Here is a 16,119-nt window from a genome sequence, read left to right as displayed (position 1 = left end):
TTCAACAGTTTATCAGTTGCGTGTAACTCCCAGTGCTCATCACAACACATGCCCTTCTTAATACCCATCACCTGACTACCCCCTCCCTTCACCCCCCTCCCTTCTGTAACCCTCAGTTTGTTTCCCGGGAGTCCAGAGTCTCTCATGGTTTGTCTCCCTCTCTGATTTCTTACCATTCAGTTTTCCCTCCCTTCCACTATGGTCCTCTGCGCTATTCCTTATGTTCCACATATGAGTGAAACCATATGATAATTGTCTTTCTCTGCTTGATTTATTTCACTTAGCATAATCCCCTCCAGTTCCATCTATGTCGATGCAAATGGTAGGTATTCATCCTTTCTGATGGCTAAGTAATATTCCATTGTATAAATGAACCACATCTTCTTTATCCATTCATCTGTTGAAGGACATCTCGGCTCCTTCCACAGTTTGGCTCTTGTGGACATTGCTGCTATGAACATTGGGGTGCAGGTGCCCCTTCTTTTCACTACATCTGTATCTTTGGGGTAAATACCTAGTAGTGCAATTGCTGGGTCGTAGGGTAGCTCTATTTTTAACATCTTGAGCAATTTCCATACTGTTTTCCAGAGTAATAGGAGATATTTATATATTCTGGATATATGTCAGATATAGCAAATGTTTTTCTTCCTGTCTGTGGCTTGCCTTTTCATTTTCTTAATGCTAAGTTTTGAATAACAGAAGTTTTAAATTTTTTTGTGATTATTTATTTTTAAAGGTTTATTTATTTGAGAGAGAGAGAGAACACAAACAATAGGAGGGGCAGAGGGAGAGGGAGAGAGAGAATCCCCAGGCAGACTCCCCACTGAGTGCAGAGCCTGATGTGGGGCTTGATCCCATGACCCCGAGATCATGAACTGAGCCAAAATCAAGAGTCGGCTGCTCAACTGACTGAGCCACCCAGGCAACCCTTATTTATTTATTTTTGAGTAAACTCTACCCGCCATGTGGGGCTTGAACTTACGACTCCAACATCAAGAGTTGCATAGCTCTACCAACTGAGCTAGCCAAAAATTTTAAATTTTGATGAAGTCCAATTTATCAGTTTTTTCCTTTTATTGTTTATGTTTTTGTGTCCTAAAAAATCTTTGCCTCCTGTAAAGTCTCAATTTTTTCTCCTATGTGAGGAGAAGAAACTTCTAGAAGTTTCATACTTTGGGTTTGTACATTTAGGTTTATGTATGAACCATTCAGAGTTAATGGTTTTTGCCTGATACAAGGTTGAGATTGATTTTTTTCCCCAAATGAGTACTGAGTTGTTCAGCACTATTCATTTCAAAAACTGTCCTTGTTTTTTTATTTCCTTTTGTTTTTTCTTGTATTTTCTCTCTATACTTGTACTTTAATGAGCTAAGGGTCTGTTGTTTCCATCTGTTAAGAACCCTCTGGACCTAGATTGTAAGTGAAAATGCTATCATTGCTTGAGAAATGGTGCTTCATTGTAAGGAATATCAGCAATTACATTTAACCATGGTATTTGTAGAGTTTTATGGGCAGGAATTCATGCTACCATATTCTCTGTGGTTTGTTAGCTTCTTGGAATTTTAGAAAGATAAAAAAAATCTGAGGTTTAAGTAATAGAATTTGAAGGATGGTGAAAAGTCTCTATCAGTTCTAGGGCATGAGGTCCCAGACTCCAAGTAAGCTTTTGAGTGAGGTCCGTGTAGCTGGATGGAGCAGAACAGAAAAAAAAAAAAACACAAAAAACTGTATATATGATTTGGGATTTAAGTTTTCCTGAGGGGGTGGTACCTGGCTGGCTCAGTTGGTGGAGCATGCAACTCTTGATCTTGGGGTTGTGGGTTCGAGCCCCATATTGGGTGTAAAGATCAGTTAAAAATAAAACCTTTTTTGGGGCTCCTGGGTGGCTCAGTTGGTTAAGTGACTGCCTTCGGCTCAGGTCATGATCCTGGAGTCCCGGGATCGAGTCCCGCGTCAGGCTCCCTGCTCAGTGGGGAGTCTGCTTCTCCCTCTGACCCTTGCCCCCTCATGCTCTCTCTCTCTATCTCATTCTCTCTCTCAAATAAATAAATAAAATCTTTAAAAAAATAAAAAAAATAAAACCTTTTTTAAAAAAGTAAGTTTTCCTGAGGGAACAGGTAAAACATATTTCATTGGTGCTTTAATTTTTCTTTTTCTTTCTTTTTTCTTTAAGATTTTATTTATATGGGGGAGAGAGAGAGAGGAGCAGAGGGGGAGTGAGAGGGACAAGCAGACTCTGCGCCGAGTGCAGAACCCCACGCAGGGCTTGATCTCATGACCCTGGGATCATGATCTGAGCCAAAACCAAGAGTTGGATGCTTGACCAACTGAGTCACCCAGGTGCCCTGGTGCTTTAATTTTTCTAAGGAAATAGAAGACAGATTTGGAAAAAGTATTATAAGGTTTATTTTTCAAATGTGATGATAAATTTGGTACATTTTCAAATACTGTGAATATTATCCAGTGGTCTGATTCCAAATTCTTGGAATCAAGATTCCAATATTATATTGGTCTGATTCCAAATTCTTAAGTATTCACTGACTGTAAATACACTTCTATGCACACACACACACAAACACACATGCTCACCCTGAGCCACAAACTCGTTGTCATCCTTATCCCATTTTCTGCAAAAGATGGTAAACAACTGACTATCCAATAAGAGGGGACTGCCTCAATAAGTTATAGTTGTGGTATATTCAGTGGTCATATAATAGAATATTATGCAGATATCAAATAGATTGTACTAATATAGAAATTACCTATACACATATGTATATATTAAATGCTTGTATGTATCTCCACATTTACTGAAATAAAAGCAGGTGTAAAGCTTTTTGTACAAAGGTGGTCACTCTGGTGTTATTTGTAATGATAAATATAAAAGTATAGTAATAAAAGTGTCCACAAATGGGAAGCTGATTAAATAAACATGGTATACTCGTACATGGGGATATCATGCTCTTGTTAAAGAGAATGAAGTAGGGGGTGCCTGGGTGGCTCAGTTGGTTAAGCATCCAATTCTTGATTATGGCTCAGGTCATGATCTCAGGGTCGTGAGGTTGGGCCCTGCGTTGGGCTCTGTGCTCAGCCCAGAGTCTGCTTGTCCCTCTCCCTCTGCTCCTCCCCGGACTCGCTCTCTCACTCTCTCTCTCAAATAAATAAATAAATAAAATCTTTAAAATAAAAAGAATGAAGTAGATCTACATGTTATGTTTGGAATAATCTCCAAAAAATGCTACTATGTGAAAAAAAGAAGTGAGGAACAAGATAATGTGAAAAGTATGCACCTAGGTGTATGTGTGTGTTGCATAATCTGAAAGGATGTATTAAAAATGTTAACAAATGATTGATTTTGGCAAGGAAAATATGGGGTCTAGAATTGAGGGAGACTTCTTTCCAGTGTGTACCTTTTTTTTCTATTTGAATTTTGTAACCATGTGCACATCTTACTTTTTCAAATGAAAAATGCCTTCTTCTGAGCATCTATTACCTAGAATTGAGATCTATTTTTATACTGTGTCAGGAGCTTGAATTTGGAAGATGGAAATTAATCATTTCCCTATCTTTGACCCTAACCATGTTGCTAACCTTCCACCAATCTTCTGATTCTTGATTTGAGGGAGGATAGTTTGGACAAGAGAAGGTGGGGGTGGAAGGGCAAGAAGCAGAGTATAGAGTTAGGAATAGCATCCTAGGGTGACTTGGAAGTTAAGGATATATGAAAATTAATAAAAGGAAATCTCACTAAAATGGAATTAGGAGGCCAGAAAGGGGAGCTCCCAGGCCCTACCATTGGTGGTCAACTGCAGACCCAACAGGAAGAGACATAACCTTGCAAGTGTATACTCCTTTAGCTCCAACTTTACTACCCTTGGCAGGAGGAAGAAAGGTTTTCTTCTCTCCCAGAAGCAGCAGGCCAGCCAATAAGAAACTGTCACAACTCAGCCAATGAAAAGCCACTATACTTTGAACTACCAGTTTACTCCAATGGACTTTTTATTTATAACAGCCTTCCCAACTGCACCCTTTTCTCAATAAGAGAGCTTTCTTCTTTGTTCTCTGGACTTGTCTTGGTTTTGCAGTAGCTTGCATGTCCTGAATCACAGTTCTTTGCTATTCCTGAATAAACCCATTTTTGCTGGTACAATAACTGACAGCTTTATTTTTTTTATTTTATTTTTTTTAAAGGTTTTATTTATTTATATGACAGAGAGAGACATAGCGAGAGAGGGAACACAAGCAGGGGGAGTGGGGGAGGGAGAAGCAGGCTTCCCGTGGAGCAGGGAGCCAGATGTGGGGCTCGATCCCAGGATCCTGGGATCATGACCTGAGCCAAAGGCAGACACTTAACGACTGAGCCACCCAGGCGCCCCTGACAGCTTTATTTTTAAGGTTAACAGATACTACAAGTCGATCCAAAGCACCTAGTAAGTCCAGACTAATAGGCAACATGCTAAACCACTCATCCTCATCTATCTTTGAAGACCCCCAAGAATATTGGGTGTAATTTAGCTTGGTGGTTATTGAACCTAGCCTTAATCAGAATTACTTGGGGTGCTTTAAAATATCATGTTTTTATCATAGATATAACCTGCATACAGTTTTTTTAAAAAATGAACAGTATAGAAGAGAAAGAAAAGTTTCATGTTTAATGGCTAGTTTCCAGTCTCCAGAGGTAACCACTTTATTTCTAGTTTCGAGTTTTTCTGATGATTAATACCATTACTCTAAAGAATATGTTTCTATTTCCTACTTTATCAATTTTAGACAGCACTTTTGACTCTCAAGAAAGATGATTTAGCATACTTATGCCACCTCCTTTACCTACTTCTGATTTTCCCAAAATTTTATTAGTTATATTTTTATGATATTCAGGACATTTTAGTGGTTACTTTTATAACATTAAATCATATACTTTAATTTTTATTTTTGTATCCATTAATTCTAGACAATATATATCAACACTGATTTCAGAGATACTTTCCTACACTCTCCCTCCTCCCATTGCTTCTGACTTCTGTCACCTATAATATTATGTGTACATTATTAAGTTTATAACTACTGCCTAGGTTCAAATCTCAGCTCCACCGCTTGTTATCTATGTAATCTTAGGTAAATTATTGAATGTCTCTGTGCCCTCAGTTTCCTCAGCTGTCAACTGGAGGTGATAATAGTAGTATCTACTTCATAGGGTTGCTATAAGATTAAATTTTACTTAAATTGAAATAAATATTTCAAAGTACTTAATATAGCATTTGGTACATAGTAAGTGCTTTTTAAGTGTTAAGCTAGAAAATAAAATAGCAAAATTAAAAGTGAAATGAAATATGTTTTACAATTCAAATTAAATCCTCAGTATGCTCTATCTATAACTTGATTTTAAAAAATAAAACTAAAATGCAAAAGACATGAAGAGACATTTCACCAAGGAGGATATATAGGTGGCAAATAGGCATGTGAAAATATGTTCAATATTATTAGTTATTGCAGAAACACAAATGAAAGCCACAATGAGATATCAGCATATATCTATCTATATCTTCTTTAGTTTAGAAGAACTAAAATTAGTGAGAATAACAAATGCTGGTGAATATGTGGTGAAACTTGATCATTCATACATTACTGGTGGAAATGTCAAATGGTACAGCCACTCTGGAAAAAGAGCTTGGCAGTTTCTTTAAAAAATTAAATATGCTAGCACTATACAACCCAGCAGTAACTGCTAGGCACTTATCGCAGAGAAATGAAGCTTGAAGTTCACACAAAAATCTGTACACAAGTGTTCAGAGTGGCTTTATTAGTAGTAGCTTTATTCATAAACTGGAAACAACCCACATGTCCTTTGACAGGTGAATGGTTAGACAAAGTGTGGTACAGCCATATGAAGAAATACTGCTCAGCAGTAAAAAGGAAGGAAGTATTGGTATAGGCAACAATCTGGATGGATCTCCAGAGAATTATGTTGAGTGGAAAAAGCCAATCCCAAAACATTGCAAGCTGTCTGATCATATTTATATTATTTGCATATATTCTTGGAATTACAAAATTATAGAAATGGAACAGTTTATTGGTTACCATGGATTAAGGAGAGGAAGGGATGGGAAGGAAGAGAGTGTGGCTATAAAAAAGAAACATACAGGATCCTTGTGGTGATGGAACTCTTCTGCATCTTGATTGTATCAATGTCAATATGCTGATTCTGATATTGTTTTATACTTTTGCAAGATGTTGTTGGGAGAAACTGAGTATATATATATATATATATTCTCACAACTGCATGGAACTTTACTTCAAAATAAGAAGTTTAACTAAAGAACCAAACAAACAACTCTCCCAATATTAACTCCATGTAAATGTTATTCACAGCAGGACCAAGGAATGTGTTTGGACCTACAGAGAAAATTAATGTAATCATAGAGCTGTAAAAAAGTGCTGCTGGTAGGAGAACATTTCAAATGTCAAAGTCAAATGGATTATCTTTTCTTATACTCCTTCAATGGCTCAAATGATGCCACATTTTAGCATGCTTCCTATTAGAACTAGAATCATCATACAGCTTTTTGTTCTCCTTAGAGTTCCTAATTGTATTCCATTGTCAATCAAAAGCACAGAAAAATAGCTTCTGGTTTCTTAGTGATATAGGTTGCTTATAGAATTTGCATCCATCTTAAGGATATTCTTCACTGAACCCTTTGCCTTCTTGTTCTAATTACGACCTAATGCTTTCTTGGTCAGCTTAGCAGTTGTCATCTTGGGATTCCTTTAATGCTTTAAAATACAAATTCCCAGGCACCACCACAGACCAATTTAATTGGAGTTTCTTTGGGTGAGGTATGTCTGGCATATGTGCATTTTTTAAAAACTACCCTCCCAGGCGATTTTGCCCATCAGATTTGAGAATTCATCTAGCTAATCCTGAGAGTCCTATAACTAATATTAGAAATATTAATAATAGAGACTGTTTTTTGAGAATTTGCTATGTTCTGGGCATTGTTTTAAGGGTCAATGCATGGTCCTATTTAATCTTTACACAAGCCTATGAAGTAAGTACTATTATTATCCCTGTTTTAGAGAAAACTCAGTATCAGAGAAGTAAAATCACACCACTTTCAAGCTCCAGAGCCAGGATTAGAACCCAGGTTTGTCTGGCAATAAAATTTTGGATTTTAACCAACAAACTATGTTAATTTTAAAATGGGTAGACTCAAGAGCCCTATGGAGCTCTAGAGGTAAAATAACTTGGCGTTGGAGTATAGGTAAAAGGACTGTGTATTGTCAACAAATTTTACAGCTAAAACCTGGCATCTTTTAATCAGTTAAATCAATTCAGCAAGGTCATTCTTGTGAGATACCCTAAGTATGAATAATGGACCATGGATCAAATGGGAAGCCCTTAGCAATTTCTTTTCGACTCTCATTATTTTGGATGGTATAGAAACAGTTCACAAACCCTACCAATAAATCTCTTAAAAGTTTTCCCATGTAAGCATCTTTAACAAAGTTTGTATCTATGGGTTATCTGTGACTTTTCCTCACATTTTCTCTGGCTCCCACAGATGGATAAATGAAGTTAGCTGTACTAATTTCTGAGCATTTGAAATGGAATACCTAATTCAATAGTTAGGAGAAATAAGAATAGCCTCCAGATGGCTTGATCACTTGGTAGCTAAATACTGGAATCATATATTTGCCCACCGTAGAGCTGGACTCTTAACTTTTACAGATACCAAATATGACTCAAAACTATTCACATTTAAGAAGCATACTCTAGTAGCTCTTAATATTCTGATATGGACTGATCTCCAAGATCTCTCACATTAAAAAACAAAATAGTGTATGTAGTATGCCACTACTTATATAAAAAAGAGGGGGCACATATTAATATTTGGTGATAAATACCTTAAAATCTCTGAAAGAGATTTTCATAAGAAGAAAACGAAAGAAACATGCCCTAGTAATGGGCACAAAAATAATGTTTAAAATCTAAATTTAAATTGTTAACGAAATGTGCAAAATCACTACACACACACATAATGGAATAGTGAATTTTGTGCTACATTAGACCACTGTATGCTTTCATACTGTATTGGTTGTTTTTCTTCTGTAATTTAAAAACCCCTGCTAATTAAGCTCTCTGGCCAAGAGCTCACTTGGATCCCTGACAGTCCCTAGTTAAAGCTTAGTTTGTAGTTTTTGACAGCAAACCAAGACCCTCTTGTTTGCTTCAGGAAAACTGGCTGGTTTTAGTCCCTGGCATTATTTTAGCAGTACCCTCATTCCAACAAGTCACCAATCCTCTTGACCATGACTTAAAATTGTGCCAGAATTTTCTTGGTGGTTTTTTTGTTTGAGACAGGTAGTAGTAGTAGTAATGAAATTATTGTTAGCTTGGTTTTAATTTTTGACAAAATATCTTGGAAACAGGAATAAGGTGGTATATTGAGATGATAAAGCAAGGACAAAAGCAACTAAATCAAATTTACTTGAACTAATACATGTGTTTTTGGCATATATCTTAATTCTTTTATTCCTTACTCCTTAATTAGTCCATAACTCAGAAGGTGAAAACCACCACAGGCAAGTGACATTTTATGAAATGAATTGTTTAAAATGTACTTTTTGTGATAATGGCACTCGATGTGAATAGTATTTAGTATTTTTTTTTTTTACAATTTTACTTATTTTTGTTGACATGTTTGGAAATAGGTAAAAAGTCTGAGTGAGAAACTTTCAGTACTTTTATTATTAAATGCACTTCATCTCTCTTTATGTGACTCCTTACCAGAAAGGAAATGGCCTAAGAATTTCCACCTGCCTGATATGACATTTGTAAAAGTCTTATAGTACTTTGATTTCATAAATATATTACCCAAAGTAACTAATTTTTATAACCCACGCCCCTTAAGGAGCCCAAAACTAAGCTCAAAGGGAAACCACAAACCTTGAAAAAAAACTAGAAATATTCCTTCTTTCCCCTCTATGGTCTCCTGGTGTCACTTAACTAAAACTCCTCCGTCTGTGACCTTGAGAAACCTTGAGGCTAAATAGGAGGAGTAGAGTATTGAAGGTCATCCAGTCCACCACTACCCAAAAAGGGGAGCAAAAATTCATGATAACAGGTAAGTGTTTTTATAATTATGGCAGATGGTGATTGAAGCAAAGGCAGCTCAAAAGGGGAGACACGAGAAAGCCATAATTTTGAATGTTTGACATTTGTTTTGAAACTACCTTACTACCCTATACCCTTTACCATCTGTCTGTTATCCCTCCCAACACCCACCTCTGTCTTCCCACAGGGCTCCATTGTCTGCAGTTCCTGTTTCTCAGGGGCGGAGCTGTGGGAGGCAGCCATGGGTGCCATAATAGGCACCTGCGGCCAGCACAATGGGCTGTGGGTGCTTGTGGGAGAGACAGATTGATGTATTGTGCATGGGGGAGGAGGGCTGTCACTTGAATCCATGTGAACCCAGGCTTTAGGGGCAAGGGAGATTGACAGCTTTTGTAGGTTGCATTTCTTTTTCAAAGCTTGGCTTTAATAGACAGTAAGTTTGGGGCCCCAGGCTTTCACTCCCATAATTCTAACAGGGCAATCACGAGCATTCAGCATTTCTTTTTACCCCCCTTGTTACGCATTAAATGATTTCAGTAAAGGAATGTGCAGCATTAATTAGAATTTGTTAGCAGATACCAAGGGGAAAAGTTTCTTCACAACAACTATAGGAGGTGTCATTTGTACAAAGACTTTTTTGTTTTCTTTCCCCATTACATTATCACTGCAATATGTAAGGTAGTGATTCTTTTCATTTAAATTAAGTGGAAAGCTACTAAATCTTGTTTTATTCTCCAAAAAGAATAAGGTCCTTAACACTTATCTTTTAACTTCTTTCATTTCCTAAGGTTGGTGTTTACTTTTGCTTTCAGTCTGACCCATTTACTGATCTGTGTGGTTGTGTATCCAGTTTTGTGTACCATTTAGCTCTTACAATTACAGGCAGCCCACTACTGATATATAAGGATTGTTTCAGGTGAAAATAGATACCAATAATACTGAAAATCATTGACACACTGGAGCCCTTTTTGGTAATGGTACACTGAGAAATGCCAAAAAATTAGATTCCCCTAGGTTTGTGTCCCAATTTATTTTCTAAAACTATTTTTCCTAGTTGATATTTAACCTTAGCTATGACATCAAATTTATGGGAGAATGGGGCAGCGGCCAAGGAATACTTTTTCCCATAGAAAACTCATTCCTAAATTATGTCAGTATTTTTAAACATCAAAAGTCCCCCCCCACCTTAAACACACACAGATAGCATCATTTCCTTATAGCTAGTTAAAATGATCTTAGGGTTTTTTTGGTTTTATATTGTTTCTATTTTCTATTCTGATTTTTATTCCTGACGTTTTAGACTTATATGGGAACAAAATTAATCTCATGGGATATCTTGTAAATGTACTCTTTGACACCTGAAGAACTGATAAAAATTAAAAATGTTGGCTGTGATTTTTCTAACATCTCTCCCATATAAAATCATTTTCTCTATGGAAGGAGTTGGAGGCTAATTGAATTAGGATTTTTTCCATTCATTGTTTTATTTAAATGTGTTAAGGCAATAGTGAAAAATATTAGAAGTCTACCATTATTTCTCAGGAAGAACATATTCCCACACAGTTGTCTGGCTCTGTCTATTATAATAATTTGGTGCAATGGTTTTAAAAGTAGTGGGGTGATAATAATTAGGGTGTGTGACACAGAAATTTCAATGCTGGATTCAACATTTCACCATGCAGGGCATGAAAATTGCCGACTGGGGCTAGTCAGCTCTAAGTACTAATTAACTAATTAATCAGGTGCTGAGACCAACTGAATGGAGGATACCAGCCAGACAACTCAAGCCCAAGCAGAGGGTTGTGCTCTTTCAAAGACAGTGCAGTCTTTCTTCTTGGTTTTTAACCCAATCAAAAATGAGGGGAGAAAATAGGATATCGTGTCCTACTGTCAGTCATTTCAGTCTAAGCTTTTTACGTAGAGAAAATAAAATAAAAACATGTGCCTCTGATAATAACTGTGAGGCACTGTATGCAGAGCAACTCCCAGAACTCTGGCAAACTCAGTATCTCCTTGGCCATGAACTATTTCAGGGCTGGTATATGTGGGTGTGTGTGGAAGGAAGGGGATCTGCCTTCTTGGAGTTTTCTACAATATATATTTTTTTAACATTGGAGAATGAGAAATGTATTTCTCTTTTTGGACTGATCTAAGGTCTTTTGCCTCATCCCTCGTTTATGTAAATGAGAAGAGTCCAATTACACATATGGAAAAAGGGTTTAATGAATCGTGAAAAAGCCTGGTTTGCAGAGAAAGGGCACAATCCCCTCTTCTTCTTCTTCTCTTTTATATTTAACTTAGAAACATGTATTTCTTTTAAGGAAGATGATAAAGCTTAATGATTAGATCATTTTATTTTATATACTAATTTTCATATTTGGGAATTATTAAACATTTTGCTAGAAGATTTAGCTTCCTTTATCTTTGTAAGGCTTCATAGAGACCTAGTAAGTATTGTCTACAACAAAAACTGAAATTCTAACTTTTTTCCTAAATTAAAAAACTTATTACATGTTAGTTCCTCCCATTTTTTATGTTATTCTTAGCTCAGTGATAATTTTTCTTCTCTTAACACAGTTTGCTCTGGAACTGTCTGCACTGAAAAAGAACTGCATCATTACAGGAGAGGAGGGTTGTTATTGAACCCAAGGAAAAGACTTTAGTATCACATAGGTTTAGCTTAATTTTGGTATTATTATGATGTTTTGCCTAGCTATAATTTTTAGGGTGTTGAATTAGGTAAGCTTTTTTTTTTCTTTCCTAAAAGACAGTGAATTTTTACACTAGAGCAGAGAATACCGTGTTTGAGATTTCATTTTCCTATTTTCTCTTCCCTTACTTCTTCATTTGGAATTTTCAGTAGTTGAAAGACCACAGAGAACCCCCAACCCATTTTTTTTAATGACAAAAACCTTGCAAGGATACTGAGGGGAAAAAATTATTACCATTTCTGACGTGACTCTTAGATTTGATAAGTATGCAACTAGCCCGGAAGAGGTGCTTTGCAGCGACAGCAGGAAAGTTCTAAATCACGGCTGTAAGTGCTTTTCAGAGACCTAATCCAGCAACCTCATTTGGCACTTGGGGAAACTGAGGCCCAGGAAGCGAGGGGCGGGGGCAGAGTTATATGATTTTTTTTCCTCTACAAAATACTGCGTCGATCAGCGGAAAATACTTTTCTTGGGTACCTACTATGTAGAGGGCATTGCTGGGATTCAGACTGCTTGCCTATTCACGGGGGCCATGCTCTTTCCACTCTACCCACTCCCCCCCACCCCCCGGCCTTCCCGGATCGGCGCCCTGGATGTGATCGACACCATGAAGTTGCCCCATAATCCTCTCTGGCAACATAGGATGTAAAATTTGATCAGCTCATTGGATGAAGCCGACAAGTCTCAAAAATGTGTGAAAAGGGGGCCAAGTGGTAGGCAAGCGCCGCGTTGAGGCAGCGCTCCAGCCGGTCCCCCTCCGAGTTCTTGGTGCGGCAGCCGCGGCGGAGCGGGGGTTGGGGCCGAGCTGCGGGACCGCGGCTGAGGCGGCGGCGGCGGCGGCGACCGAGGCGGCAGCAGCGGCGGCTGCGGGGAGGCCGCGGCGCCATGGGGGGGCCCTAGGAGCGGACTGCGGGGCCGGAAGGGGGCAGCAAGGCGGCGCCGGCGGCTGCGGAGTTATCTCCGCGGCGTAGCTGGGGGCCGGGCCGGGCGGGGCGGGGCGGGGCGTGCACCAGGGCCGCGGGCGGCGCGCGCCGGAACAGTTGGCCTCAGGGCCCCGCCGCCCGCGCGACCGCCCGCCGGCGCACGCGGAGGAGGCGGCGGCCACAGAAGGAGGAGGGGAGCTCGGAGCAGGAGGTGAGGTGGAGGTGGAGGAGCAAGAGTAGGCGGAGGAGGCGGCGGCGGTGGAGGAGACGAGCGGCCAGGAGGAGGAGGATGGAGGAGCAGCCGAAGGAGGGCGAGGCCGAGGTCGCGGAGCACTGGTTCTCCAAGTGGGAACGCCAGTGCTTGGCCGAGGCCGAGCAGGAAGAGCAGCTGCCCCCTGAGCTGCAGGAGGAGGCGGCCGCTGAGGCAGCGGGGCTCAAGAGCGAGCAGCAGAGGCTGTGGCACCTCTTCCAGATCTCTGCCACCGCCGTGGCCCAGCTCTACAAGGATTCCGGGTGCCAACAGCCAGAACTGTCCATGTGGGACCCCTTCCAGAATGCGGCCATGGCCGTGACCAGTCTCTACAAAGAGAGCGGGGATGCCCACCAACGAAGTTTTGACCTGGGCGTCCAGGTTGGCTACCAGCGTCGCATCAAAGACGTCCTGGAGTGGGTGAAGAAGGGCCGGAGCACCATTCTCCGCGAAGACCTGATTAGCTTCCTGTGTGGCAAAGTGCCCCCCGCACCTCCATCATCGCGCACCCCCAGGACGCCGCCGAAGCCGCCCGCCGCAGCCACCGGCCAGGCCACAGCTACTGAATCCAGTTCGTCCGTAGACGTCGACCTGCAGCCCTTCCACGAGGCCATCGCCCTGCATGGCCTCAGTGGTGCCATGGCGAGCATCAGCGTGAGATCTGGTGCACCCGGCTCCCCGCCTCAAGCCAGCGGCGTCGCCACCAATGGCGTCACCAGCAATGGCGTCGCCACCAATGGCGTCGCCACCAATGGCACCGGCGGCGGGCGCCGAAAAAGTAGCTTCCTCGAGGACGACTTGAACCCCTTCAACTCAGAAGAACTGGCCCTCCGCCTGGACAGTGGGGGGACCCGCAAGCGCACCTCGGCCCAGTGCGGGGATAGTGTCACAGACTCCCCAACCCACAAGCGCAACCGAATGGTCTGAACCGTGCCGTTGGCCGCCAGCCGCCATGTTATTTGAGAGCTAACTCGACCTTCTACATGCTTGTCGAAAGGATGCTCGAGACCATCGTTTTCTTCTCAAAGTTAAACAAAGATTTCTGTCAAGTTTGCCATAAAGAAACTTTTAAAGTATTCTAGAAGAGGCCTCGTATGACTCTGACTTTCCCAAAAATATAATTCTAGCAGAGAACAAGTATTATGTAGTAGTTAGCAAGATCAGAAAAAACAGAAGTATCTGGTCAAAGCGGGAGCCTGGTTTATCTTGTTCACAGTTATATTCCTTAGCACTTAGCACAGTTGCTGGTGCTCAATAAATGTTTGTTGAATGAAAAATGTGACCTTATTTAAAATTCTTAAAGGGGAAGGACTAATAGGTGTTTACTTGGTTATAGGATACTTTTATCCTCTATTATTTGGTTATTTGCTTTAACCATTTTTTGCCAGTTCAGTTACATCTTATCAAAATGTAAAACTTGACAGCTTGGTGAAATCTGGAGTTTTCTATTTTTGCTCCACTTTACCATGCACCTAATTTGTACAAAATGTGCAAGTAATACATATTAGGCTGTGAGGTGCTTTTTTTTTTTTATATATATATAGCTGCTTATTATGGTGATTATGTGATGGTGTAAAGGGGTGCTATAATGGTTGGGCAGGTAATACTTGATATTGAGTCAATTCAGTGCTCTTTAGGAAAATTAAGCCAACAATTGAGATCCTGAGATCAAAGATGGTGGCCCAGTGGTGCTCCTTTTTCTGAGGAATGTAAAAAGTTCCTTTTCCTAAGGTTACATCTTTTTGGTAATCTCTGTTTTGAATTGGAAGACAGTAGTCAGAATGAACTGGGTTTTATTTAAGGATACAGCATGATGTAACTAAAAGAGCATGAGCTTTGTATTAAAAAAGGACCAACAGTAAAGTCCCAGTCCCACAACTTCATTGCATTATTTTGGGCAAATGACTTAATGTCTCTTGACCTCAGTTTTTCATCTGTAAAATGGAACTGTGTGTCTCCTAAAGTAGTCATGAGGATAAGATGACATCCGTAATTTAAGTATCTAGCCCAGTGCTTAACACCTAAAGGTACTCAATAAATGTTCTCCCTTCTCTATAAGTAAAAGTCAGTAAAACATTAAAATCTACTATATTTTAGAAAAAGCAGGAAAACAGATCAATTTAGAAATAAGTAGAATCTCTGTGTTTGAACAGGAAACTACTGTTCTGATAGTTGAAACTTGCCTAAATATCCCAGGTCTTGTATTATAAGTGTGTTTAGCTCATGAATACTCAGGATTGTCACTCTGCATATTAGGGCAGCCTTGGAGTTCCTGAAATTGCCTGAGGGATACACCTTATAACTGGAGTTATGAAAGATCTACTTCCTCTGGCCTGAAAAAATATGGGGAGGGGGGTAAGAATGGAAAGGATTTGGAAATGAAAGTCCTAGGGACACCTAAAAGGCCAAAGTGGTTCTGAATAGGGGTGGGTGGAGTGGAGGTGATGAAAGAGTCCTTGTGGAGGCAGAGGAGGTGGCAGTGAAGTTATGGAAGGGGTGGGAGGAAGTTAAAATATACATATCTCCCCCAGCTCTTCCAAAGCAAGCATATAAAATATTGTAGATAGTTGAGTAACACCTTGCCTTTAGGTTCATATCAGAAGGTTGTCTCTGTTTCATTAGTGTGGGCTTTGGAGTAGATTTGTAATCAACGAATGCATTAAAATAATACAACAAAATAAAGTGAATTCCCGGATAGAATAAAAACTTGCTGTTGAGGCAATCTTCACATACTTACTGAGGCACTGTGCTAGGTCCTGAGAAGGGATGTAAAAAAAACACCAAAAACAAAACCAAAAACAATCTTTATCCTCAAGGGGCACATCCTAACTTGGAAGGTAAATTAATGTAGTGAAAAAAGCACTTCTAATTGTAGGAAAAGCACCTAAGGACTGTGCGGAAGAATTCAGAGGAAGAAGGTCCTCCTTGCCAAGAGGGTTACAGCTTCTGGAGGAAGTAGCATTTGAACTGGGCCCAGAAAAATGTGTAGAAAGACAGGGCACAGGGGATACCATTAGGGGAAGAGTATCTGACAAAGTTTGAGAAGGAGGGAAAAACAGTAAAGTGTGTTCGGGGATCACAGGAGCTAGGGAGGGGAGGCAGGGGCCAAATTATATTTGAAGG

General features: G+C 40.1%; 1 protein-coding gene across 1 annotated transcript; it reads left to right on the top strand.

Annotated features, from left to right (window-relative positions):
* The first annotated feature begins 13,002 nt into the window (after positions 1-13,002).
* On the top strand, positions 13,003-14,298 carry LOC116647165 (UPF0472 protein C16orf72). Its single transcript, XM_032428336.1, has one exon. It carries the CDS (start codon positions 13,036-13,038, stop codon positions 13,921-13,923), a length of 888 nt encoding a protein of 295 aa, XP_032284227.1. The 5' UTR covers positions 13,003-13,035; the 3' UTR covers positions 13,924-14,298.
* The last annotated feature ends 1,821 nt before the right edge of the window (positions 14,299-16,119 follow it).

The sequence above is a fragment of the Phoca vitulina genome, unplaced genomic scaffold (genome assembly GCF_004348235.1).
Source record: "Phoca vitulina isolate PV1807 unplaced genomic scaffold, GSC_HSeal_1.0 scaffold39, whole genome shotgun sequence".
NCBI classification, from domain to species: Eukaryota; Metazoa; Chordata; class Mammalia; order Carnivora; family Phocidae; genus Phoca; species Phoca vitulina.
This window is presented reverse-complemented; position numbering and strand designations above follow the sequence as displayed.

Coding starts and splice junctions, on each gene's coding strand:
- LOC116647165 (XM_032428336.1), top strand. CDS start 13,036: ATGGAGGAGCAGCCGAAGGAGGGCGAGGCCGAGGTCGCGGAGCACTGG.